The 20,043-nt window shown below is 43.8% G+C and overlaps 1 protein-coding gene across 4 annotated transcripts in view; it reads right to left on the reverse strand.

The window, feature by feature from the left end:
• Nucleotides 1-20,043, reverse strand: part of diaph2 (diaphanous-related formin 2) — a 589,988-nt gene that overhangs the window by 356,766 nt on the left and 213,179 nt on the right. For 3 of the 4 annotated variants that reach the window (XM_083785413.1, XM_083785415.1, XM_083785412.1), the window contains 5 exons: nucleotides 15,924-16,042; nucleotides 14,997-15,061; nucleotides 13,400-13,504; nucleotides 5,775-5,837; nucleotides 758-1,147 (listed from right to left, as the gene is read on the reverse strand). In XM_083785413.1, the coding sequence (XP_083641539.1) occupies nucleotides 758-1,147; nucleotides 5,775-5,837; nucleotides 13,400-13,504; nucleotides 14,997-15,061; nucleotides 15,924-16,042 (742 nt within the window). The remainder of the gene's footprint in view (nucleotides 1-757; nucleotides 1,148-5,774; nucleotides 5,838-13,399; nucleotides 13,505-14,996; nucleotides 15,062-15,923; nucleotides 16,043-20,043) is intronic. The other variant, XM_083785414.1, reaches the window with a different exon arrangement.

A 20,043-nucleotide genomic window follows, 5' to 3' on the forward strand; every position in this document is an offset into this window, starting at 1 on the left:
GAACATTACACAACACAGTCTTCATTCAATTATGCTAAGAGTGTGAAAAGGCAAGGACACTTGAGCAGTGGAAATTGTTTACTGCTGAATCTCTTCAAATGGGTGCTGAGCGGGGAATAGAGCGGCCCGTAGCAGAGAGTCTGTTGGGCTAGATTAAGTGTGGAATTGAATAGCAGTCCCTTCTCGGTTGGGACCTTCAGCAAGGCATATATTTTCGCCCATACTGCGCCGCTATAGGCATCGCACAGGAAATCAAGCGGAGCCATTTCCGGGAAAGCTTTACGCATTTCGGCCTGGGAGGAAATTGTATATCCTATTGCACAAAATGATCAGAAAAAGCTTTGCTTCAACTTAACCCATTTTGGGCGGGAAACCCCTTTGGTGTTTTAAGCATTGTGCTATATTTTAGCTATTGAAAAATAGCAGATCTACAAGCTCATAGCATGGCACCGAGTGCCGCGCTATGAGCTTGTAGGTCTGCTATTTTTGAAAAATCGTGAAAATGTGCCACAAATCTTTGAATATATATTCTTTCAGAGCGAACGCTTTTAACTCAACTCTTTGCTTCTGGGGGGGTCCCTGGAACAACATATTTTCAGATGGGGGTCGGAGGCCAATTACATATAATTTTTGGGGTCCTCGACATGAAATATTTGAGCACCACTGATCTAGAAACATAGGTATTTCAGAAAACTGTCTAAACTGATTTAGAAGAGATTTAAAACATGTCAGTGCCAAAATGGGGCACAGGGCCTACCTTGTTCCAGTTGACTCTCTTCATGACCGTCTCGGGCTTGTAGGTCTTCTTAGCCTCCAGGCCGTACGGCAGCTTGACCACGGGCATGGCCGCGGGCGGCGGAGGCATGCCCGGGCCTCCGAAGAACGGCGGGGGAGGCGGGGGCCCGCACCCGGGGGGCGGCGGCGGGGGAGGGGGGCCTCCGCCAGGGGGCGGGGGCGGGGGCGGGGGAGGAGGCGGAGGCATGCCCGCCATCCCCGGGAGAGGAGGAGGGGGAGGGGGAGGTGGAGGAGGGGGGCAGCCGCCTGGCGGGGGCGGTGGCGGGGGAGGAGGGGGTGGCGGTGGAGGTGCCGCTCCGGCCGCTAGGGGCGGTGGGGGCGGGGCCCCGGCCGCTGCTGGTCCGGCCGCTACCTGTGGACACAAGACAAGACGTGTTACAGGTCGTATAAAAAGTAACTAAATACATTTACTCAAGTACTGGACCATTTTGAGGTTTTTACTTTAGTGGAGTAATTAGCCCTTCACTAAGTCCCTCCCCGACCCATCCTTGTCCAACAGGCACGTTACCGGCGAACAAAGCTTGACCTGCATAGCAACCGTTGCTAAACTATTTGGATTGGCATTGGACAATCGCTTTTTGGGGTGGGATTTAGTGGAGGGCTAATTCCGATTTTCAGTAATGGTGGACCATTTTGCTGCATGTCACTCCCCGACACTCTCTCCTTGTTTCCAGTCTTTCTCCACTAATACTAATACAATAAAAGCCAACGTGATCTTCTGTACTGAACATTGACTCAATACTTGACACCAATAGGCTAAAGTAGTGTACCACCGGCTTCAGTACCCTTTGCCTGGCTAATAAAAGTTACAGGTATGGTGTGTGCGATATTAATTGTGAGATTACCATAATGACGGTAATCATTAAAGGACCACTTTTCAACCTATCTTCATATAATAGGTCCTCACTAATAATCATGATAAAATGACACGTTTTTTTCTACTCGGTCTGTGTCACATAGGAGGGCTGTGGGCAGTTCAGAAACCCACCCAACAGTGACATCAATGGAGAATCCAAGCTAATAGAAACTGCAGGCTTTCTAGTCCTGAAAAGTTGCAATGCGAAAATGGAAGCCATCATTCTCACAATAATAAACCCTGTTCCAGGTCCATTTGGTTCCATACACTCTCAGAGTTACAGACCCATAAGGGTCCATTTGGTTCCAAACAATTTCCCTGGGGACCCCCTGGAACTGCCTCAAGGACCCTGGGGGTCCCCGGACCCCACTTTGGGAATCACTGCTCTATGTAATCTGATCTTTATAGTCTGATAAACTATTCTCACGTAAATAAATCTTGTTTAAAAAGCAATCTGCCTAACGATGATGTCACTGGTTGTTGTGGACGGGTTTCTGAACTGCCCACAGCAGAGTGTGTGTGTGTGTGTGTGTGTGTGTGTGTGTGTGTGTGTGTGTGTGTGTCCGTCCAGCTGATGGTCGTTAATGTCAAAGCAATGCTGTTCATGCACTGTCAAATAGGTCTAGGCCTACATGTATTCTAAGGTGGCATATACCTGTATAGACATATTATCCTGCTCATTACTGTGCGGAAATATATATAAATCTTCGTGTTTGAGCACAAAAAGCATTTTGAGAACCCACAAATTTCCAAGCTTCGCGCGCACACTGTGCGGCCCCCCACACACAATCATTCTACAGTTGTGGCCCCCGGCCTAATCTAATTGAATACCCCTGAATTAGAGCCTCCTGGGAAGAAGTATTTTAAACTCTGGCCATCAAATTTCTTTAAGTCAATCAATGTGCTCAAAATAAAAAAGCATAACAGCAAATTATTGAGTCCTATTCAGTAACAGTCATTAAATCGCGTTTAACACTTTACAGAGCTACAGATTCAGTGTGTGTGTGTGTGTCCTGACCGCCAAGGCGGCAGGAAAGCATTCTGTAAGAACCTACATTAAGTGCTTCAGTCGGGTCCCCTTGGGCATTCAGTCCTATTGAAAAGGTCGTAAGTAGCTATTTATTGTGAAACATATGGTACAGTACTGCTTTTATCCCATAACAGATGTCGGTATATGCTGGCTCTCTGCGGACTCCTTCCCACAAAATCTCCACCACCGGCGGTAGGGAAATTGGGAGACGGACGCATTGAGAGAGGGAGAGATAGAGAGCGGTTGGGGCAGAAGGAGAGATAAAACCCAATGATAATATCCTGACATGGATGGGGCCAGTAACATGGGTAAGAGGAGGGCATTTGAAATGACTAAAACTTCTTCGGCAGCATGCCGTCCCTGTTCTGCTGCTTGGGGGAACTCTGTAATCGAGTGGTGTAGTGGTCTTCTAAAAAGCCATTACACCTCCACATCAATGGAGCCAACAAGGTCAACCTAAAACACAGGAGAATGAGCCTGCGGGACGAGACGAATGAAGACTCCCCCTGATTGACTGTGTAGTGAGACGAGGTGTCTTGTCTGGTCCGACAGCATGCAGGATGCCTTTTTACATTCCTCTCCTGTTTTCTTTCACAGCTGGGACGTGTGATTAAGTATACAAAAATAAAAGGAAACCCAAATGAGGCATGTCTGAGCTGTTGATTAAGGGCAGATTAAGAAGTGAAAAGACTGTAAAGTAATTGTAGTAGTAGTACTAGTAGGTCGGAAATAATAGCACGGGAGTCTATCCCTGTTTCACAATGCACTTGACCTCTGGGAATTGGATTGCTGGCCATCAGCTCCCAGTACTTGCCGCACCCAAGCCGTGCTACTCATAATTATGTTGAGTTGGCGGTGCTCAGGATCCAAAGTTTCCAAACCCATGACCTTGTGGCCGAAAGGCCAGTGCTCTACCGACTGAGCCACCCGGACACAAACTGTAAAAATGGGTAAATAAGTCCAGTGTATGAGAGGTATATCACCAGCTGAACCCTGCTCCTGTTCATTAATGAGTAGACCAGTGGTTCTCAAAGTTGGGTCCAGGCACTCCAAGTTTCCTTTAAGGGGTTATAAATTGACCCTTGCAAGTCTCTAGCTCTGATAGTATACAAATGGGAGTGGTGGTGGGGGGGTTGTGTTGGTTGGACATTGATACGGTGGACCTATCGCATTCTCATTACCCTACTGATCTGCACCGAGTTAAACAGTTGGGGAGAAACCTGTGGATTGGCTGTGGTTTTAGTCGTAGATAAGAAATGTTACCTCCCCCATCAAGTACTCGTCATGGGCCTTCACAATGACAGGCTATTAGGCAGTAGACAGGAGTGAAATTAAACCCATTACCGATAAGACAGAGCCTTGCGGTCCCTTGACATGTCTGCCCTATCGCGCGGCTCTACAGCATAAACAGGTATTTATAATCATTGATAACGCCAATGGGAAAATGTTTAGAGACAAAATGTATGCAAATAGAACAATTACAGGCCTCAAAGGATAGATAGGATGTGACCTTTGGATTTCCAGGAGAAGACCAGTCTTCCTTCAAATACTTGCCAAAGAACCTTTTCCCCAAACCTCCAACGAGTGAAAAGTTTTTAATTTCCAAAACCAATTCCCCTCCATTGCCCTCTCCCCACTCGCTGGATTGTTGAGCATAATGTGCGATCGGACTCAGTTTGAAAGGCATTACATTGTTTTTCATTACACAGTGCCATCAGTGGATTGTTTATTAGAGAGGAAATTAAAAAGGTGTGGTGCGAGGTTTCTTCCCAGGCAGGCAGGCCGCCCAGAGACCCTCAATGAGAGTCCACGTCCAATCATTACACTTCTGTCAATCTCCGGCCCGTCGTGGCCCGTTTTCTCTTTTAAGATTAATATGAGAGAATGGAAGCAAATTAGCTACTAAATTAGACTGCCGTGGTTTCGGCAGAGAGGGGTCCTCTGAGCCATTCTGGCTGCAGAGACTACTCTTCCCCCCCCTCTCTCTCATATGCAAGGGCCTGCAGCTATGTCTACTGAATGGTAATAAGCCCAGTGTTCCACAGGCCCCATTGGATACAATACCATTGCCACTGCCTCATCTTCCCAAGGTATACCAAAAAGAAGATAACAAAAGATAATATGAAACATGATTTTAACTCCTGCCACAAACAATGCAACAGACTTATTTTTCCTCTGGTTTTTCCATTGCCGAGAGTGACTTGAAGATGGTTTATATGAAGATGTTTGCTGAACTCTGCTAGGTGTGGGCTAGGGCACTGGTTCCCAAACACTGGGTCGGGACCCAATTGTGGGTCATGGACATATTTTATGGGTCCCTTTATTTAATTGTTGTTTAATTGTTTTTAATTATAAAAACAATTGTTTGGTAGTGAAAATAGCCAATCCACAAGCTCTTATAGATCTGCTGTTTTCACTAGTTTGGGTCCTGGGGAAACATCTCATTTCTCTCTTGGGTCTCGAGCTAAGACGTTTGGAACCCTTTTGTTAGAGGGAGCTGCGGTGGCATGGTGGATCCATGCTGTCCTCATCTGGAGTCCTGGGGCTAATATGAAATCTAACCCAGCCACTTAGGGATGCACATTCTCCTGGACTCCGAGGGGAGGTCAGACTGGCAGGTAATTAACTCGGACGGTTATTATGATTAAAACCTGGGCCCCCGATCTCATTTCTGATAGGAGAATTCAATCAGAAAGTGTTTACTTGTGAAGATTGCATTAAAACAAGCACCAAATGTGTCTAATGGAATGCCACAGCATAGGGCAAATCTACCATGCCTCGAATTGTTATTATTCATCTCAATTTACTGACATAGACGTGGATAAAACGTAAACCGTTGCTAAAGTGTAAAAAAGAAAGAAAAAAAAAAGAAATTATGTTCTCAAATTAATTTACATTAATAATAATTCATAAAATGATGTGAAGTTGGTGTGACATATACAGAGCTCAGATCTGGTTGGAAATGTAACATGTTGCAGAATAATGATTTGGTTTGGTTGGTAAAGAAGAAACTGTGTCGATCAATTTAAACAAATACAATATTTATCAAAATGAAGACAAGGAAACATCATGCAGACATACAGTAATACCCACCTTGGCTTCAGATTCCCTGAGTAGTGTCTGAGCCTCTTTGAGCTTTTCCGTCTCACTAGTTAACTGGAGACGTACAACAAACACACACAAACACAAACACATACGCACACATACAAATCACGACCACACACGATGGATATGGACAGAGAGAGACAGACAGTGACAGGAGAGGCACATCATGGAGGTGGGTTAGATAGACAAAGAGGAACACTAGTACATTAGTCATCAGAACAGACACACCAACAGTCAACACAGGAAGGGTGGCGGGGGGACACAACTGTCCTCGACGTTCAACAATCAGAAGCTGTGCGACGTGCGTCATGGTTATTGTGCATTTACACGGAAGGAATATAGAGCACCGAGAGCAGCATAAAAGGATTGAGACACAACGGCCGGCCAGCCAGCGCACCATCAAAAGCGCCCTTCCCTTCACCAGCATCCTTTCATGTCATAGGAGCCCATTTCAACTTAGCACCCTCAGATGTAACGGCGGGCATTGATTTTACTCTGCAGTCTTTGTTTCAGAAATGTGCCCGTTTTGCTTTGATGTCCCCCCCCGGGTGACCTCGCCATATGGAGGGGTGAGACGGGAACGTACCCCATGGTTGCTGAGACGTCATATTTCTGTGCAGTCGTACCAAATACCTCTCACGGTGGATTGGGGGAAATTAAATATTTAACGTGTGTAATGGAAAAGGAGACGGAAATTTCTACTAACGACTAAATAAAGGCCTTCCACTTTGCTAGAGTTTTAGAAAGTGGCTGTAAAGTGCATTCTTTATAAGCAAAAGAGAATTTGAATCTTCCCCACTGACCTTAGGAGTGGAAACAAACAGAACCAAAAAGTTAGTTTTGCCTTGTGTTCATTCTTGAGAGATAACGAAATTTAACTTGTTTTTGTGCTGTAAAACTGTCCTTAAAGGGACACTTCACCCCTTTTGCAACCAGATCTTATTTAAATGATGTTTGGGAGACAATAATCACTTTCCTGGGGTTTTTATGTGGGTAATATGTGTTTGTAGATATTTTAGTATTTCAAAGTGTCCATGATGTCATGGACACTTTGACCAATAAATCACAATGACCTGGGCTCCATATATGGGGCCTGGTGTCATATGATGTCACGATGACCTGGGCACCTGGGGGCTTGCCTGGGGTGATCAGGGGGCTGATGTCATTGTGTTCATTAATGTGCTATAAATTTACCTTTAATAGCATTAAATAACATTTAAAAAACAACATCTCCACCAGTAGCGTGTAAATGTAGATGACATGGAAGTTCATCATGTATAAGTTTGTTACTGGCACAGAATTTCTCTTGAGTCTTGAAAAGCTTTAAGAACGTCTGGTCTAACATAATGTCTTGGCTATCACGCCGACAGCGGAGAACACATGGTGATATTGGTCCCACTGTGAGTCCTACTCTGTCATTACGATCTGAATCCAGTCTGGTTAATGAGGAAGGGGCAGCAGCACTGGCACTATAAGGAGAGAAAATAAGATCCGGCAGTCTGCTGTACCTCCAACTGCTCTCGTGGGGGCAAAGCCGGGTCAGCTACATGGCCGCCAGGTTGTTAAAACCGATTAATGGGATGGCATCAAGTGTACCACTGCAACACTACATTATTCATCACATCTAAAACCAATTCAATTAATGCTGCCCCTTCTTTTTGTGTTCCTTGCCTTGAAGAGGTGGGTTAGGAGAGAGCGGAAGATTTCCATTTGTTCTGATTTCATTGGGGGTTTTTTTGTCGATGTTTACAGGCAGAACCTCCATTCAGCTGGATGAGGGGGCTAATCAAACAGTCACATCAAACAGGCTGCTTGTTACAATGGAGAAAGGCTCTCGTTAAAGCGGTTGGTTCACAGATGAAGGTGCAGTGCAGGGGCTCAGACATGCATGCGTTTTTATCTGAGAGGAGTTCCGCCAATAAAATGAAAAGACTTAACATTTCATTCATATTCACCAAAGTGGCAGTTGTTGTAGCGCGCCGACTTTGATGAACAATCTGTGTGTGTCTTCACATGCATTTAAAGGTTTTGCACTCTCCCAGATAAAGGCTTTTTACTGTACTGTCCAAAGGTGGATTAAGCTACAATACACATTGCTGTGTTATTGCCTTCCTACTGCAGCAAAATAAAACTCTTAAAAAAAACGATTACAAACGGTATGTAGCTTTTTCTTTTTTGCCTAGCGCAATAAGGGGAAGTCATTTGAGGGTCAATATGAACAACTGCTGCCTAAAGTAAAAAACAACATTACTTGGAAGCATTATACATATTCCTTTTAGAAACTAAAAGTATAATGCAGTAATTTAAATTGCATTTCCATAACATGAGGCAAATCTGCTAAGCTGGAAGAGATGAAAAGTTTGACAGATGTCTGATTTCAAAGAGACCGTTCCCTCTGTGAAGCACCATGTACCTCAGGTAAAAGTTTAGTTTAGTTTCACTCAATGTGGAGGCAACAAGAAAACCTCTTTGGGAACCCACTTTACAGTAAAAGCAGCAACTTGACCACTAAGTGAGACCCAGTCAAGCACTACCAGATACAGTATATGTTTACAGTTCATTCCCTTTTTTTAAGCTATAATATGCCAAGATGCACAGGGGACGTGCTGATGCACTCGTAGCCATATTCATGCTAGCTTGCATTGAGCACACTGCGCATGTGCCTACTGTGGCTAATGCCTGTTGATGTGAAGCTCCCGCATCAGCAGTCCTTTGAAGGAGCATTCAGAGATACAGGAAGAGAGGTTCTGACTCTCCGGGGCCTCACGGTGCTATACGCTACCTGTTAATGCACCACAAACAGCCAGGCTTCAAAAGACAGCGGCCTGCCAAGGGGGAAAAGGGGGCAAGGCGTGCAGTGGGAGGAAAAGACTTTGAGAAATCCAACATAAAAAATCTCCACACCAAGGGGGAAGGGGGAGGTAAGCAGAGGCCATTACAAACTGGTGCAGTCATTTCCGAGTGAAAAGAAAGAAGAGGGAGAAGTGGAGAGAGATTGAGGGAAGTAGAGGGAGAGTGCAGGGAGGACAGGATGATAAGGACTGATGAGGAAGGATGTGGTGAAGAGATGCCTCAGACGCCGATATAGTCTCATTAATATTTACGGGCAGGCATGGCAGTCGCTGGACGCTGAGTGAGTGATTAACGAGTCTAGCCGCAAACGCAGGTAACGAGTGGTGACACGGCACTCAGGCATATGAAGTGGAAGACTGAGGCCTAAACACAAATTAAGTGTAGTTGCGAGTGGAAAAACACTGAGTGACTTCCAGCAGGAACGGGGCCAAAGCTTGTGCCGTGCATTAAATCACCGTCACGTTTGGTGTGGGGCTGAGGAACGAGAGCTGACGCGGAGTCGAGTGAAAACAACTTGACTGTGAGGAAGGTCCGGGCGGGCTCTCATTTATAACACTAGTGTGCATGGATTCCATGGGTTACGTGCAACCCAAACACAAAAATGAGCATGATCATAAAAATCTGATCCGATTAATAAAACACTGTGCACAGACTGCACACATGCACCTTAACAGTTCTCCCTTTATACATCAGAATCAACGGCGTGAGCGTCTAATATATCACACCGTAAATGGTTAATGCAAATGGTTGAGCAGTCTGGTGGTGCTCTACAGCTGAAACCACTGAGGGTTTAAGATGATTGCATGCAATAATTTGGTCATTTTTAGAATGAAAATGATTCAGGAAATATATTCTGAGTCGGTGTCTTTATCCTAATACAAGTGCAGAAATTGCACAGATTATATTGGGGAAACCAGCCATTGCTACAAATGATGTTTTGATGTTGGCCTATGCATCCATTCCACAGTGCAAGGAAAACAAATATGTTGATAATAAGATCATTATAAGATGGAGAGGTGGACAAAAGGCCTAGTTCGTGGAACTGAGCTTGGGCTTCAAGACTATAACAACACCCTGTCATTTGTCAAACAATAAAATACAGTATGTATGTGGTCAGTGGGACAAACCTACATCTACCCTGGGACACATGCGGTACAAAGCCGATTGTTTGAGCCGACTGCACATAATCACTGTCACTGCGCAAATACAAGTTACTGGTGGCAAAGCACTGGTCACACTCTCAGTCAGAGGCGGATTTACCGTTGGGCTAGGGTGGGCTGAAGCCCGGGGGCCCACAGCTAGGGGGGCCCCCGAAAAATATTAAAGATTATTTTTTATATAATATTATATATATATATATATTTTTTTTAATAAAATTGTAAAGTATTGAAATGTGTGTATAGTTATTGTATTTACAGTAGTTGTATTATGGTTAAACCATTGAGAGCTTCTGTCTGCACTGCAGTGCTCACTGCTGTGGGGTAGCTATAGCCGTGGAAAGCCTGATCCGGTCTAAAGCCCGCCTACTGTCTGTGTCCGCTATGAGGGCCCCCCCACCCCCCACACACACAACAGCAGTGACACCACCATTTCCGTATCTCCACCCAAGATCCACCCAGAGGAGGAGGAGATGGGTATTGAAATAGGCAATTGCAGGGGGCAATGCTACGATAATGCTGCAATATGTCCGGAGTTTATAAAGGCTTACAGTCTCGCATGAAAGAGATAAATCTGCTAATTGAATGGGTCCCGTGCGCAGCTCACACGTTAAATCTTGTTGGTGTCAACAGCGTCAACTGCTGCCTAGAGACAGCTGAATTTTTCAACTTTGTACAAAAGTTGTTCAACTTTTGTTCGCAGGTATCAGTCTTATAATGAACTGAATAATGTTTTTGGCTTTCTGAATAAAATTACCTCTCTCTCTGCACAACACCTCCAGAGGCGATATTCAACTGACTTGGGTGTAGACTTTGTTGAAGAGATTGTCCAATACCAAGAATTTATTAGTGGGGGTGATACTTCTAATGCAAGAGAGCTTTGCCAGAACAGAACAACAAAGAAAAACGTCAAAAGTCTTCCCAAATGTAGACATTGCTCTAAGGCTTTACTTGACTTTACCTGTGAGTAATGCGAGTGGTGAGCGCAGTTTTTCTAAACTGGCACTCATAAAGGATAAATTGAGGTCCACAATGGGACAGGAGAGGCTAAATAGTCTGACTGTCATGTCATTTGAGAGTGACGTCCTCCGCAAATTGGATTTTAGTGACCTGATTAAGGACTTTGCTCTGAAAAGATCCAGGAGAAAACACTTCACAATGTAACATTATATTGTAATAATATATACTAATAATATATAATATGAACTGTAAACAGTTTATATTTTGATGTCAGTTGTTCATGTACATTAAACTGTTTGCAGCAGCAATTCCCTTGAAAGAAGCATTAGAAATACTCAAGCTTTCACATAGCATACTATTTATTTATTGCTCATCTCTTTTACAGATTTCATAGCACATTGTGAAATATTTTGCTGTAAAACTGCATTAGTGCACTATTGCCTACTAGTGGCTGCATTCATTCAGCACCATGGACAGTGACTAGTCTGTCTGCCTGCCTGCCTGTCTCCTTCTCTTTTTAGGGGCCTGGGTACCCCAACATTGCACCAAAATTAAAACAAAATACCCCCAATATTTTGCTGTAAAACTGCATTAGTGCACTACTAGTGGCTGCAGTCATTCAGCACAAATGCACCATGGTCTCTGTCTGCCTGCCTGCCTCTCTTTTTAGGGGCCTGGGTACCCCAAAATGAAAACAAAATTGCGTGCGTGCCCCAAGGGGGGCCCTCATAAGTCAAGTGACATAAGTTAGTTTTTCCCCTTGAACCATAAGGCAAGTGACACTTCCCTTGAGCCATAGGGCGAGTGTAGTAGGTTAGTTGTCCCCTTGAACCATATGGCGAGTGTAGTAGGTTAGTTGTCCCCTTGAGCCATAGGGCGAGTGTAGTAGATTAGTTGTCCCCTTGAGCCATAGGGCGAGTGTAGTAGGTTAGTTGTCCCCTTGAACCATAGGGCGAGTGTAGTAGGTTAGTTGTCCCCTTGAGCCATAGGGCGAGTGTAGTAAGTTAGTTGTCCCCTTGAGCCATAGGGCGAGTGTAGTAAGTTAGTTGTCCCCTTGAACCATAGGTCGAGTGAGATATGTTAGTTTTTCCCTTGAGTCATAGGGCGAGTGACATGGGTTAGTTTTCCCCTTGAACCATAGGGTGAGTGACATAATTATATAGGTTAGCTTTTCCATTGAATCATAGAATGAAAGACAATGATGATAAATAAACAATGATTATGTGTGTATTATGATATAATATCACACACCATACGCACCTCTTGTAACTTTCATTGGCAAATAACTTTGGGATGGTTGACACTTGACACTCGCTTTGGGAGAGTTAAAACTGTAATTTTGGAATGGTTCTGTATTAGTTAGTCTGAAGCCTTGAGGCTGAGGCGACACTAACACCCGGCTGCCGTGCGTCCAACTTGATTTGATTTACTTCTGGAAGAGTTGTCCTTTAATTGTGTGAGTATGCTATATTAGTTGCACATATCTGGCCACTTTCCCAACTGTTTTGTCAACATTGTCGCTGGAAATTGGTTATGAGGTCATTGTGTACTCAGTAGTGTTATAGTTCTGTTGGGGTCTTTATGCTGTAAACTGGTAGTCTAGAACAGCAGCCTGGCTTGTTGTCCTATGTTCTGTAGACAGTACAGTATGTAGACCAATTAATTATGTATTGTAGTTCTCATACCGTTGTTTGCAAACACAGTTTGGCGGCAGGCCCGTTAGTTCCTCATGACAAGGCATCTGAAGGCTGCATAATTTGACATGTACTGTGTGAGAATGATCATTTAGCACATTTAGCTTAATTTCACTACTCGGCTGTTGGCGTCGCAAATTCTCATAGTCTCCAAAATGTTCGCACACATGGGACAGAGTGTGCACATTCTCGTGTCAGATTTGTTTTGATAGATTAAAACCTTTGCGTGGAAGGTGGCGACCCACGCAATGGTTACAAATGAAACCTTTTAGCGAGGTTCAGACCAGAATAATAATGCAGTATGTAGGGGAGGTGGTGAATGAGAAAGGGTGTGTCTGCAGAGAGAAATTATCTCGAGTAAAGAGGTAGCCGGTACGATCTTTCAACAGTGGTTTATATTAAATCCTGTAAGCAGGGAAGCAAACTGCCCTTTTGTGCGACGGCAGCGCTAAAGTGTTTCAAATTGGGTTAAGGGGGATATAGCAGTCGTTCTTTTTTTGCCTAGAATGGAGGGTTTTGTCTGGGAAGAGACGGCGATATGGGGGCCAAGAAAAGGAATACCATCCATCTCTATGATGATAGGATTACAGGGGAAATGCTTCAACGGAGCCATTCACCTATACATCTTAAAAAAGGAGATTGACCCGTTATTAAATCAAATGCTCTTGCATGGATGAAAACACCCACTTACAGGCAATCTCACGCTGACCAAAGGTATCATATTTTGACAAAGTTGATCGCTTTCACTGCACCCACATTACCCCTCAACTTATGGTTTAAAGATCAACTTATTTCATTTTGCCTGAAGCTGTCGATATTGAGGTCTAAATGCTGACTAAAATTCAAGGTTAGACTTAGAGTCCATTGCCTTCTGACGATTTTTTCTAGGCATGTGGTTGTGTTTTATATATAGCGCAGTGTGCATTTGTGAACTATGGTGTCGTTATACCTGGGTCTGCAGGCTTTGGATTTGCACCTCCAGCTCTTTGATTTTCTCCTCCTTCTTCTGAGATTCAGCCTGGGCCTCCTGCCGTGCACTGAACTCCTCATCAAACTGAAACACAAGACACACCAGAATGTCCATGTACACAAAACGCACACACCACAGGCATGCACCACCACTGGTGAGCAGCAAGGTATCTCTAGAGAACAGCTAACCACACACACACACACACACAGACACACACAGACACACACACACACACACACACACACACACACACACGTCTCGCACTATCTGGCCGATTTCTATTCATAGCCCCAGTGGCCTTATTTCATGTTGTCCTTTGTCTAGGTTTCAGGTCCGGCCTTCTATGCATGTTGACAGGTCTAACCTTTGTGGAAAGCGGGCCGTGTCAGGATAATGTTTTCACTGGCCCAGCAGGGTGCCTCGACACAACGCTTAAGCCTGACTTATACTTTGTCGTGTGCCCAACATACGTAGGCAAAATCTGCACGCTCACAACGCATCACGGATGCAAAGTGTTGTGAGCTTGCGGAGATTTCATAATGATTATTTTTGGTGCATCACCCGCCATTTGACGGAGCTACAAATTTGGCATTATGCCGGGGGACAAAGAAGAGGGTAATGGTACCATTGGTCTCAATGCTGGCTCACTTTACACTATCTGTACAATATGTTGGATATTATCCAGATAGTATTCTCGTTTATTCATGCTTTTGTTTCATTTGTGTAAAATGTGTGAAAAAATATACAGAAACCTATTTTCTCTCTCTCAAAATAAAACTCAGCTAAAGGGGTCATCACCATGCTGGCTCGTGGTGGACATTTTTGTCCTAATTCCATTTTTGCCATGGACATACAAAATGAGTGGACAATAATAATTCCAGAAACAGCCAGAAACACAGCTAGCTAATTCTGAGTGAACAAATGGAACTCTCAAAGTTAAGGGAGTTCTTGCAAATAAAACATTTGAGAGTAATTTGGGATAGTGTAATAGTAAATTAGTGACATACATATACTGAAGAAAACCTAGATATTTGACATTCAATAATTGGGTCTTATGAAAGTACATACCATTATAATGGTACAGTATGTAAAAAAATATATAATAATAATTGCCACGGACAAGGCCAAGTCTTTGCCACAGATACATTTGTCCGTGTACGGAAATATTGATGACCCCTGATAAAGCTCTCTGAATTAGATTGGTTCAATTAAGGTAAAAACCTCCTAATTCTAAAGTAAGTCTCTTAAACAAACACAATTAGAAAAGAATAAAGCTTATTGTATAAGCTGATGCACACAGTGTGGACTTGAATCTAAAGTGCCTGTCTGTACCTGTACATAACTTAACTCAAGCGGCACTGTGCACAAACAAGTATACATTGGAACACTGGGATCGATCCGTTGTAACGCCGATACGGATCATGTAGCGCCACAGCCAACTATTGACCAGGGCATGGAAATCAATAGCCTGTCTGGAAGCTCTAGAGAAGGAAAAAACTTTCCTGATGGGAGTTGGCCAACCGATGGGACTGGGTTGGGTGAGGACGGGGTCGGTGGGGGTTGATTAATGTCTCACCTTTTTGGAGAAGTCTGCTGCCTTCTGTTCACTTTCCTCCACTTTGGCTTTATCCACACACTGATCTACAAGACAGGAAAAGTCACACAGCAACTCAAACATCTCGCCTGGTAAAATGTAGACAGTTGATCTCCATCCCTAGAGAGTCACATAAACCATGATGTGTATATAAAAAAGCAGGACGTCTTTAGCGTAATTTAACTCTTTTTTAATTCATTTTCCTTTTTTCTAATTGCTTGTGTGACTCATTAAAGTGCAGTAGTTAAGACTTGGACACTTTTAATGAGCATTGGATTGTTGAGTTGCAGAACTGTTAAGTAACACAAAAGAAGAAGGGACATTGGTGTTATTTACATGATTCCTCCGTTTGAACCAATGACAGACAGAAGACCGAATTAATAATGTGAGGCAAATAATGTAGGTGTCTCTGATTCCTGGAAAAACACTGACATACAATATGTCCTCTTACTTAATAAGTCACTTTCTTACAGTGTACTGTTCTAATGGAGCCTCGTTTTTTGTGTAATGCATTATTTATGAATAATTAGACCACAGTATCTTATACGTCAAGCCACTGCAGGTGTTTGTCGGAGCGAACTCAGCAGGGAATAGGATGATAATGAGAGCGACTGCAGGATATCCAAACATTTTCAGCAACATCAGTGACATGCTTCCCGCTGTCACTGATGTTGCTGTTAAACAGAAGAAGCATGTCTGGATTTGGAATCATTACAGAACCATTACAATCACAACTAAGTGCTATTTTATATAATCACTGCAAATTATGGGCAAATATTTGACATCATTCACTCGCAATCATGTAAAACATAGAGCAAAACAAAACAAGGCAGTAATAGAGAAACTAATTGCATTGTCAACTGAGTGAAGACAATTTATTTTTCTCATTCCAAATGATTGAAAAGGTACCGATCAAGTGGGTGAAGTCCACATCCAGCCTTTTACTGTAGCCAAAGTCGGGATCCATCCCACTGCGATGCAGAACCACCTGAGACACGCATTCTTCAAGCACCTTGAAGTATTGAGGCCTGAGGGTCAGGAAAACATCAAGCAGAACAATTAAACATGTCACGCTGAGTCTGAGATACAACTGACACAGACTCTACCAGTCTAATTAACCACAAATTAGTTCCTTATCCAACCTGGAGGTCAACAAATGCTACATCTGAAAGGTTGCAGTTGAGGGAAAAAAAGAGACAATTAAATTTGATCACTCTCGCCCGCTTTACCCGAAACATGAAATTGGCAGATTAGCAGCATGGAACTTAAGTCTCTGTGACTGTCCATTTCAAGGTGACAGACAGGAACCCAGGTTACGCTTGCCCTCGTCACTAATTTGCAATCATCTTAGCCAATTAGGGTGGCTATAAACGCTGAAATATAAATGTAATTAGTGTAACGCGTGTAAATGAGAGCACAATGGCCAGGAGAAAAAAAACACATGTCGGGCAGTTAGGAATGGGATGGAGAGCTTGGTCTTGTTGTGCAGGGTGTCTGAATCAACCTGGGACTGCTGTTCTGCCTCATAGGTTGGGATGTGACCTTTTCCCTGTTACATTATCAACTTTAATTGCATGTGACATTTAGCTAATACAATGTCAACTTAAGCTGAGTTCCAAAGTGGCAAATAATTATGTTCTGAGCTTGACCTTGGACTACTGGAGAATGCAGATATGCAATTTCCTGCCAGAAATGTTACTCTTTCTGTGAGCAAGAGTAAAGGAGGGGAGGGGGGGGTGGTGGTATATATTCAGCAAGGGAAAAGCTAAATTTGAGGCCCCAGGATACTTTGTTAATTCATCACTTCTTTGGGGAAGCTTTTTATTTTTCACTAACTTGTTCTAAGAAATACAGTACATTCTGTGCATGCTTTCTTCTCTGTCATAAGAAATGATTCCATAATGGCATTCTCCTCTGTGTCTCGTATCTTAGTTCTCCAAATACCACTTGTGTTTTAGTGCCTCCATAAACACTCTCACATATGTATTCACAGCACCGTGGGAGGACAGAGTATGTATTCATATCGTAAGATTCGTAAATACATACAAATTAAATATGTATACACACAAACACGAGCAAAAGCAGACACACGAAGACGTAAAAGAATAGCGGATAGCAGATCTACAAGCTTCCATGTGTTGTGAACGGCTGAATGGCTATTTGAGGGTCCTTGGCATAGAAAAACAACAACTGGGAACAACTCACATAGGCCTAAAAACGGAGAGTTCTGGCAATCTTTACATGGCAAAAATATACTGTGGTCTAATTTCCTTTTGGCCATGGCATCTCACATTGTATGATTCATATTCACCGTTTCCAGATTTTGCGAGAGAAACAAGCAACCAGGTCTATGGAAAAAAAAACACAAAAAATAAGCAACTAGGGAAAATGAGCATGCGCGCATGCACGCACGCAGAACCAGCATTTAAGAAGCAAGCCCAATAAGCAACTACATTTTAGAAAAACACACCAAAGTGACATAGCAGAAAAACAAGCTCCAAAGTCACTTATAAGAAGCAGACATGGCAACACTGTTCATATTCCATGGCAGATACTCAGAAGCCTCACAGAGCAGTTATGTGGCAGATAACTCAATCAAAGCCTGCTCTTCTATTGGCCCGGGATGGGAGCAAGAGGGCGTATGAGCATTGATGTAGCTAAAATAGAATAATTGCCTGGAGCAGACAGCATTGTGAACGTCTGTCATGACAATGGGGTAATCGTGGTACTGTGGGGGAAAAAAGTCCTTTTATATATTGCAGCATAATGGTGAAAATGAATGCTGTGATATGTCCATCAAAAGAGAAGGGGATATTATCATTCCTAGACTTTCGACCTATTTTGTAATATCAAAGGGATATATGCCCCACATGTGTGTGAGAGAGAGTGTGTGTGTGTGTGTGTGTGTGTGTGTGTGTGTGTGTGTGTGTGTGTGTGTGTGTGTGTGTGTGTGTGTGTGTGTGTGTGTGTGTGTGTGTGTGTGTGTGTGTGTGTGTGTGTGTATGTGTGCGTGTGTGTGTGTGTGTGTGTGTGTGTGAGTGTGCGCGTGCGCGTGCGTACACGCCCACCTATGTGTACACAGGTGGGCAGAGCAACAGACGTGAAAACATCGTGAGTCAAAGCAAGTCAAAACAAATCACCCTTGAGGTGCGATGTTTGGAAAGCGTGAAATGCCAAATGTCTTCTTTTAGCTGCTGGATTCGCCTACTCGTCATCACTGGAGAGAAAGCTGGTACAACCAACGGCGAGATCACAGGAGTTGCCCTGCGTGGCTTAAGCACTGTGGCACTCGGCTTACAACTGTCACCAATGTACACCATGTTATTATCTCAATAAGCCGTCCTATTTTCCTTGCCCCCCCCCCCCCCCCCCCCCCCCCAACATCCAGATCTAACCAGGGAAGGAGGGAGTGACCCAGAACTGTCAGAGCCCTCCACAGTGGGCAGGGCTAGGCTCCAGAAGCCAGCATATGTCCCCCTGCATCATTTCCCTCCTCCACCTCCTCTTTCATTTTGGCACCTCCATTCCTTCCAAGCGTGGCTTGTGGTTCAGCGCAGCTCCCTGCCACTTGATCCAGCCCTGCTCCACATAACCAGTGTAATCCCATACCGCCACGCTCCAAAAGAGGAGATCTGCTCTATATTTATTGGGTGCGTTTTTGATGTGCTCCCATTCGCCAGGCTCTCACACTGACAGATTAATTATCAAAAAATAAAACAAGCCCCGGGGGGAGGAGAGACGTGGCTGGCAACTAATATTGTTTTTTTTTTTTTAGAACTCACATGTTTAATCAAGGAGTGGAACCAAGGTGCGAGCCGCATGATTATATTTCAGTGCCCGTGCCTTTGAATCCATGCAATCATGAGGATATTGGCAGAGGTACATCTCTTTATGTACACCTTGCATGGTTCTCAGGTTTCAGGCTGTGACCCACCAAAATAATCATATTTGAACTGGGGACCCCCCGACCCTGACAAGGACTTGGATTGTATAGGAGTTGAGGCATTCAATTTTATTTGACTTGGTTCGACAGATAAATATTGTAAATTAGAAACGATGATGGTTTTAATAGTTTTCTTTCTTTTTTGGGGTATTAACAAAGTCTAAAAAGTCCTTAAATTGACACTGTCATCTGGGGGACCCCCCCCCCCCCAAAAAAAGAAAGAAAACAACAACAAACTAAACAAACAACATTTGGGGACCCCCCCTGGGTGTCCCGACCTACAGGTTGAGAACCACTGACCGAGTACACCTACTGTATGGACAAGTCTCTCACCGTCCAGTGATTGGTGGTGACAGTGTGTGATGCTGCAACCCCAGTAATATGACACCTCCATGATGGCCTGGGGACACGGGCATCTAAGTGCAAAGTGATTTTAAGGGCCCTTCTTTAATCGAACAGATGTTAGCCGAGTCATTTCTCAACCACAATTTCCAGAAAACTGTATATGAATTTGAAGGGCATGTGTACTACCCTAATTCAACTGGCTATGATTTATGGGGAATGCAGGCTCTGTCTAAAGGCTACAAGTATAGGTGTGCGTGCAGTGCCTGCATTTGTGACAGAGGCTGAGGAGATGCATTTTTAAAAGCATATCTTTAAAAAGAGCATCATTTTTTATGAGCATTTGTAGTGAATCCCTGTAATGGCTAGCCTCCTAGTGGGGGGGGGGGGGCAGTTATGCTGAGGTGGACTTGGCTGTACTAGCTGGTTAATGTGAATTCTATTTCTCACAATCTCCGACTAGATGAGGAATACATTATTCATAACTCAGAGGGAGCAGAAACTTGTCTATGGTAAATTCATCTTCCTCCTCTCCTCTCATCCTCCCCATCTTGCTTTTTTCCCCCCCTAAATATTTTATTTCTGCAAAAAGCTCTGACACAGCAGTGAATTTATCATTGTCATTCCCTTCAGAGGCGTGGCGGCCCTTCTACTCAATGATTGACATATTTACACTTCCGAGGCAGGGTAGAGCTATGGGGCAAATGCTTTAATAATTATTTAATCGTACCTTACTGCAGAACA

This window comes from Protomyctophum parallelum, assembly GCF_964188405.1.
Source record: "Protomyctophum parallelum genome assembly, chromosome: 16".
Taxonomy (NCBI): Eukaryota; Metazoa; Chordata; class Actinopteri; order Myctophiformes; family Myctophidae; genus Protomyctophum; species Protomyctophum parallelum.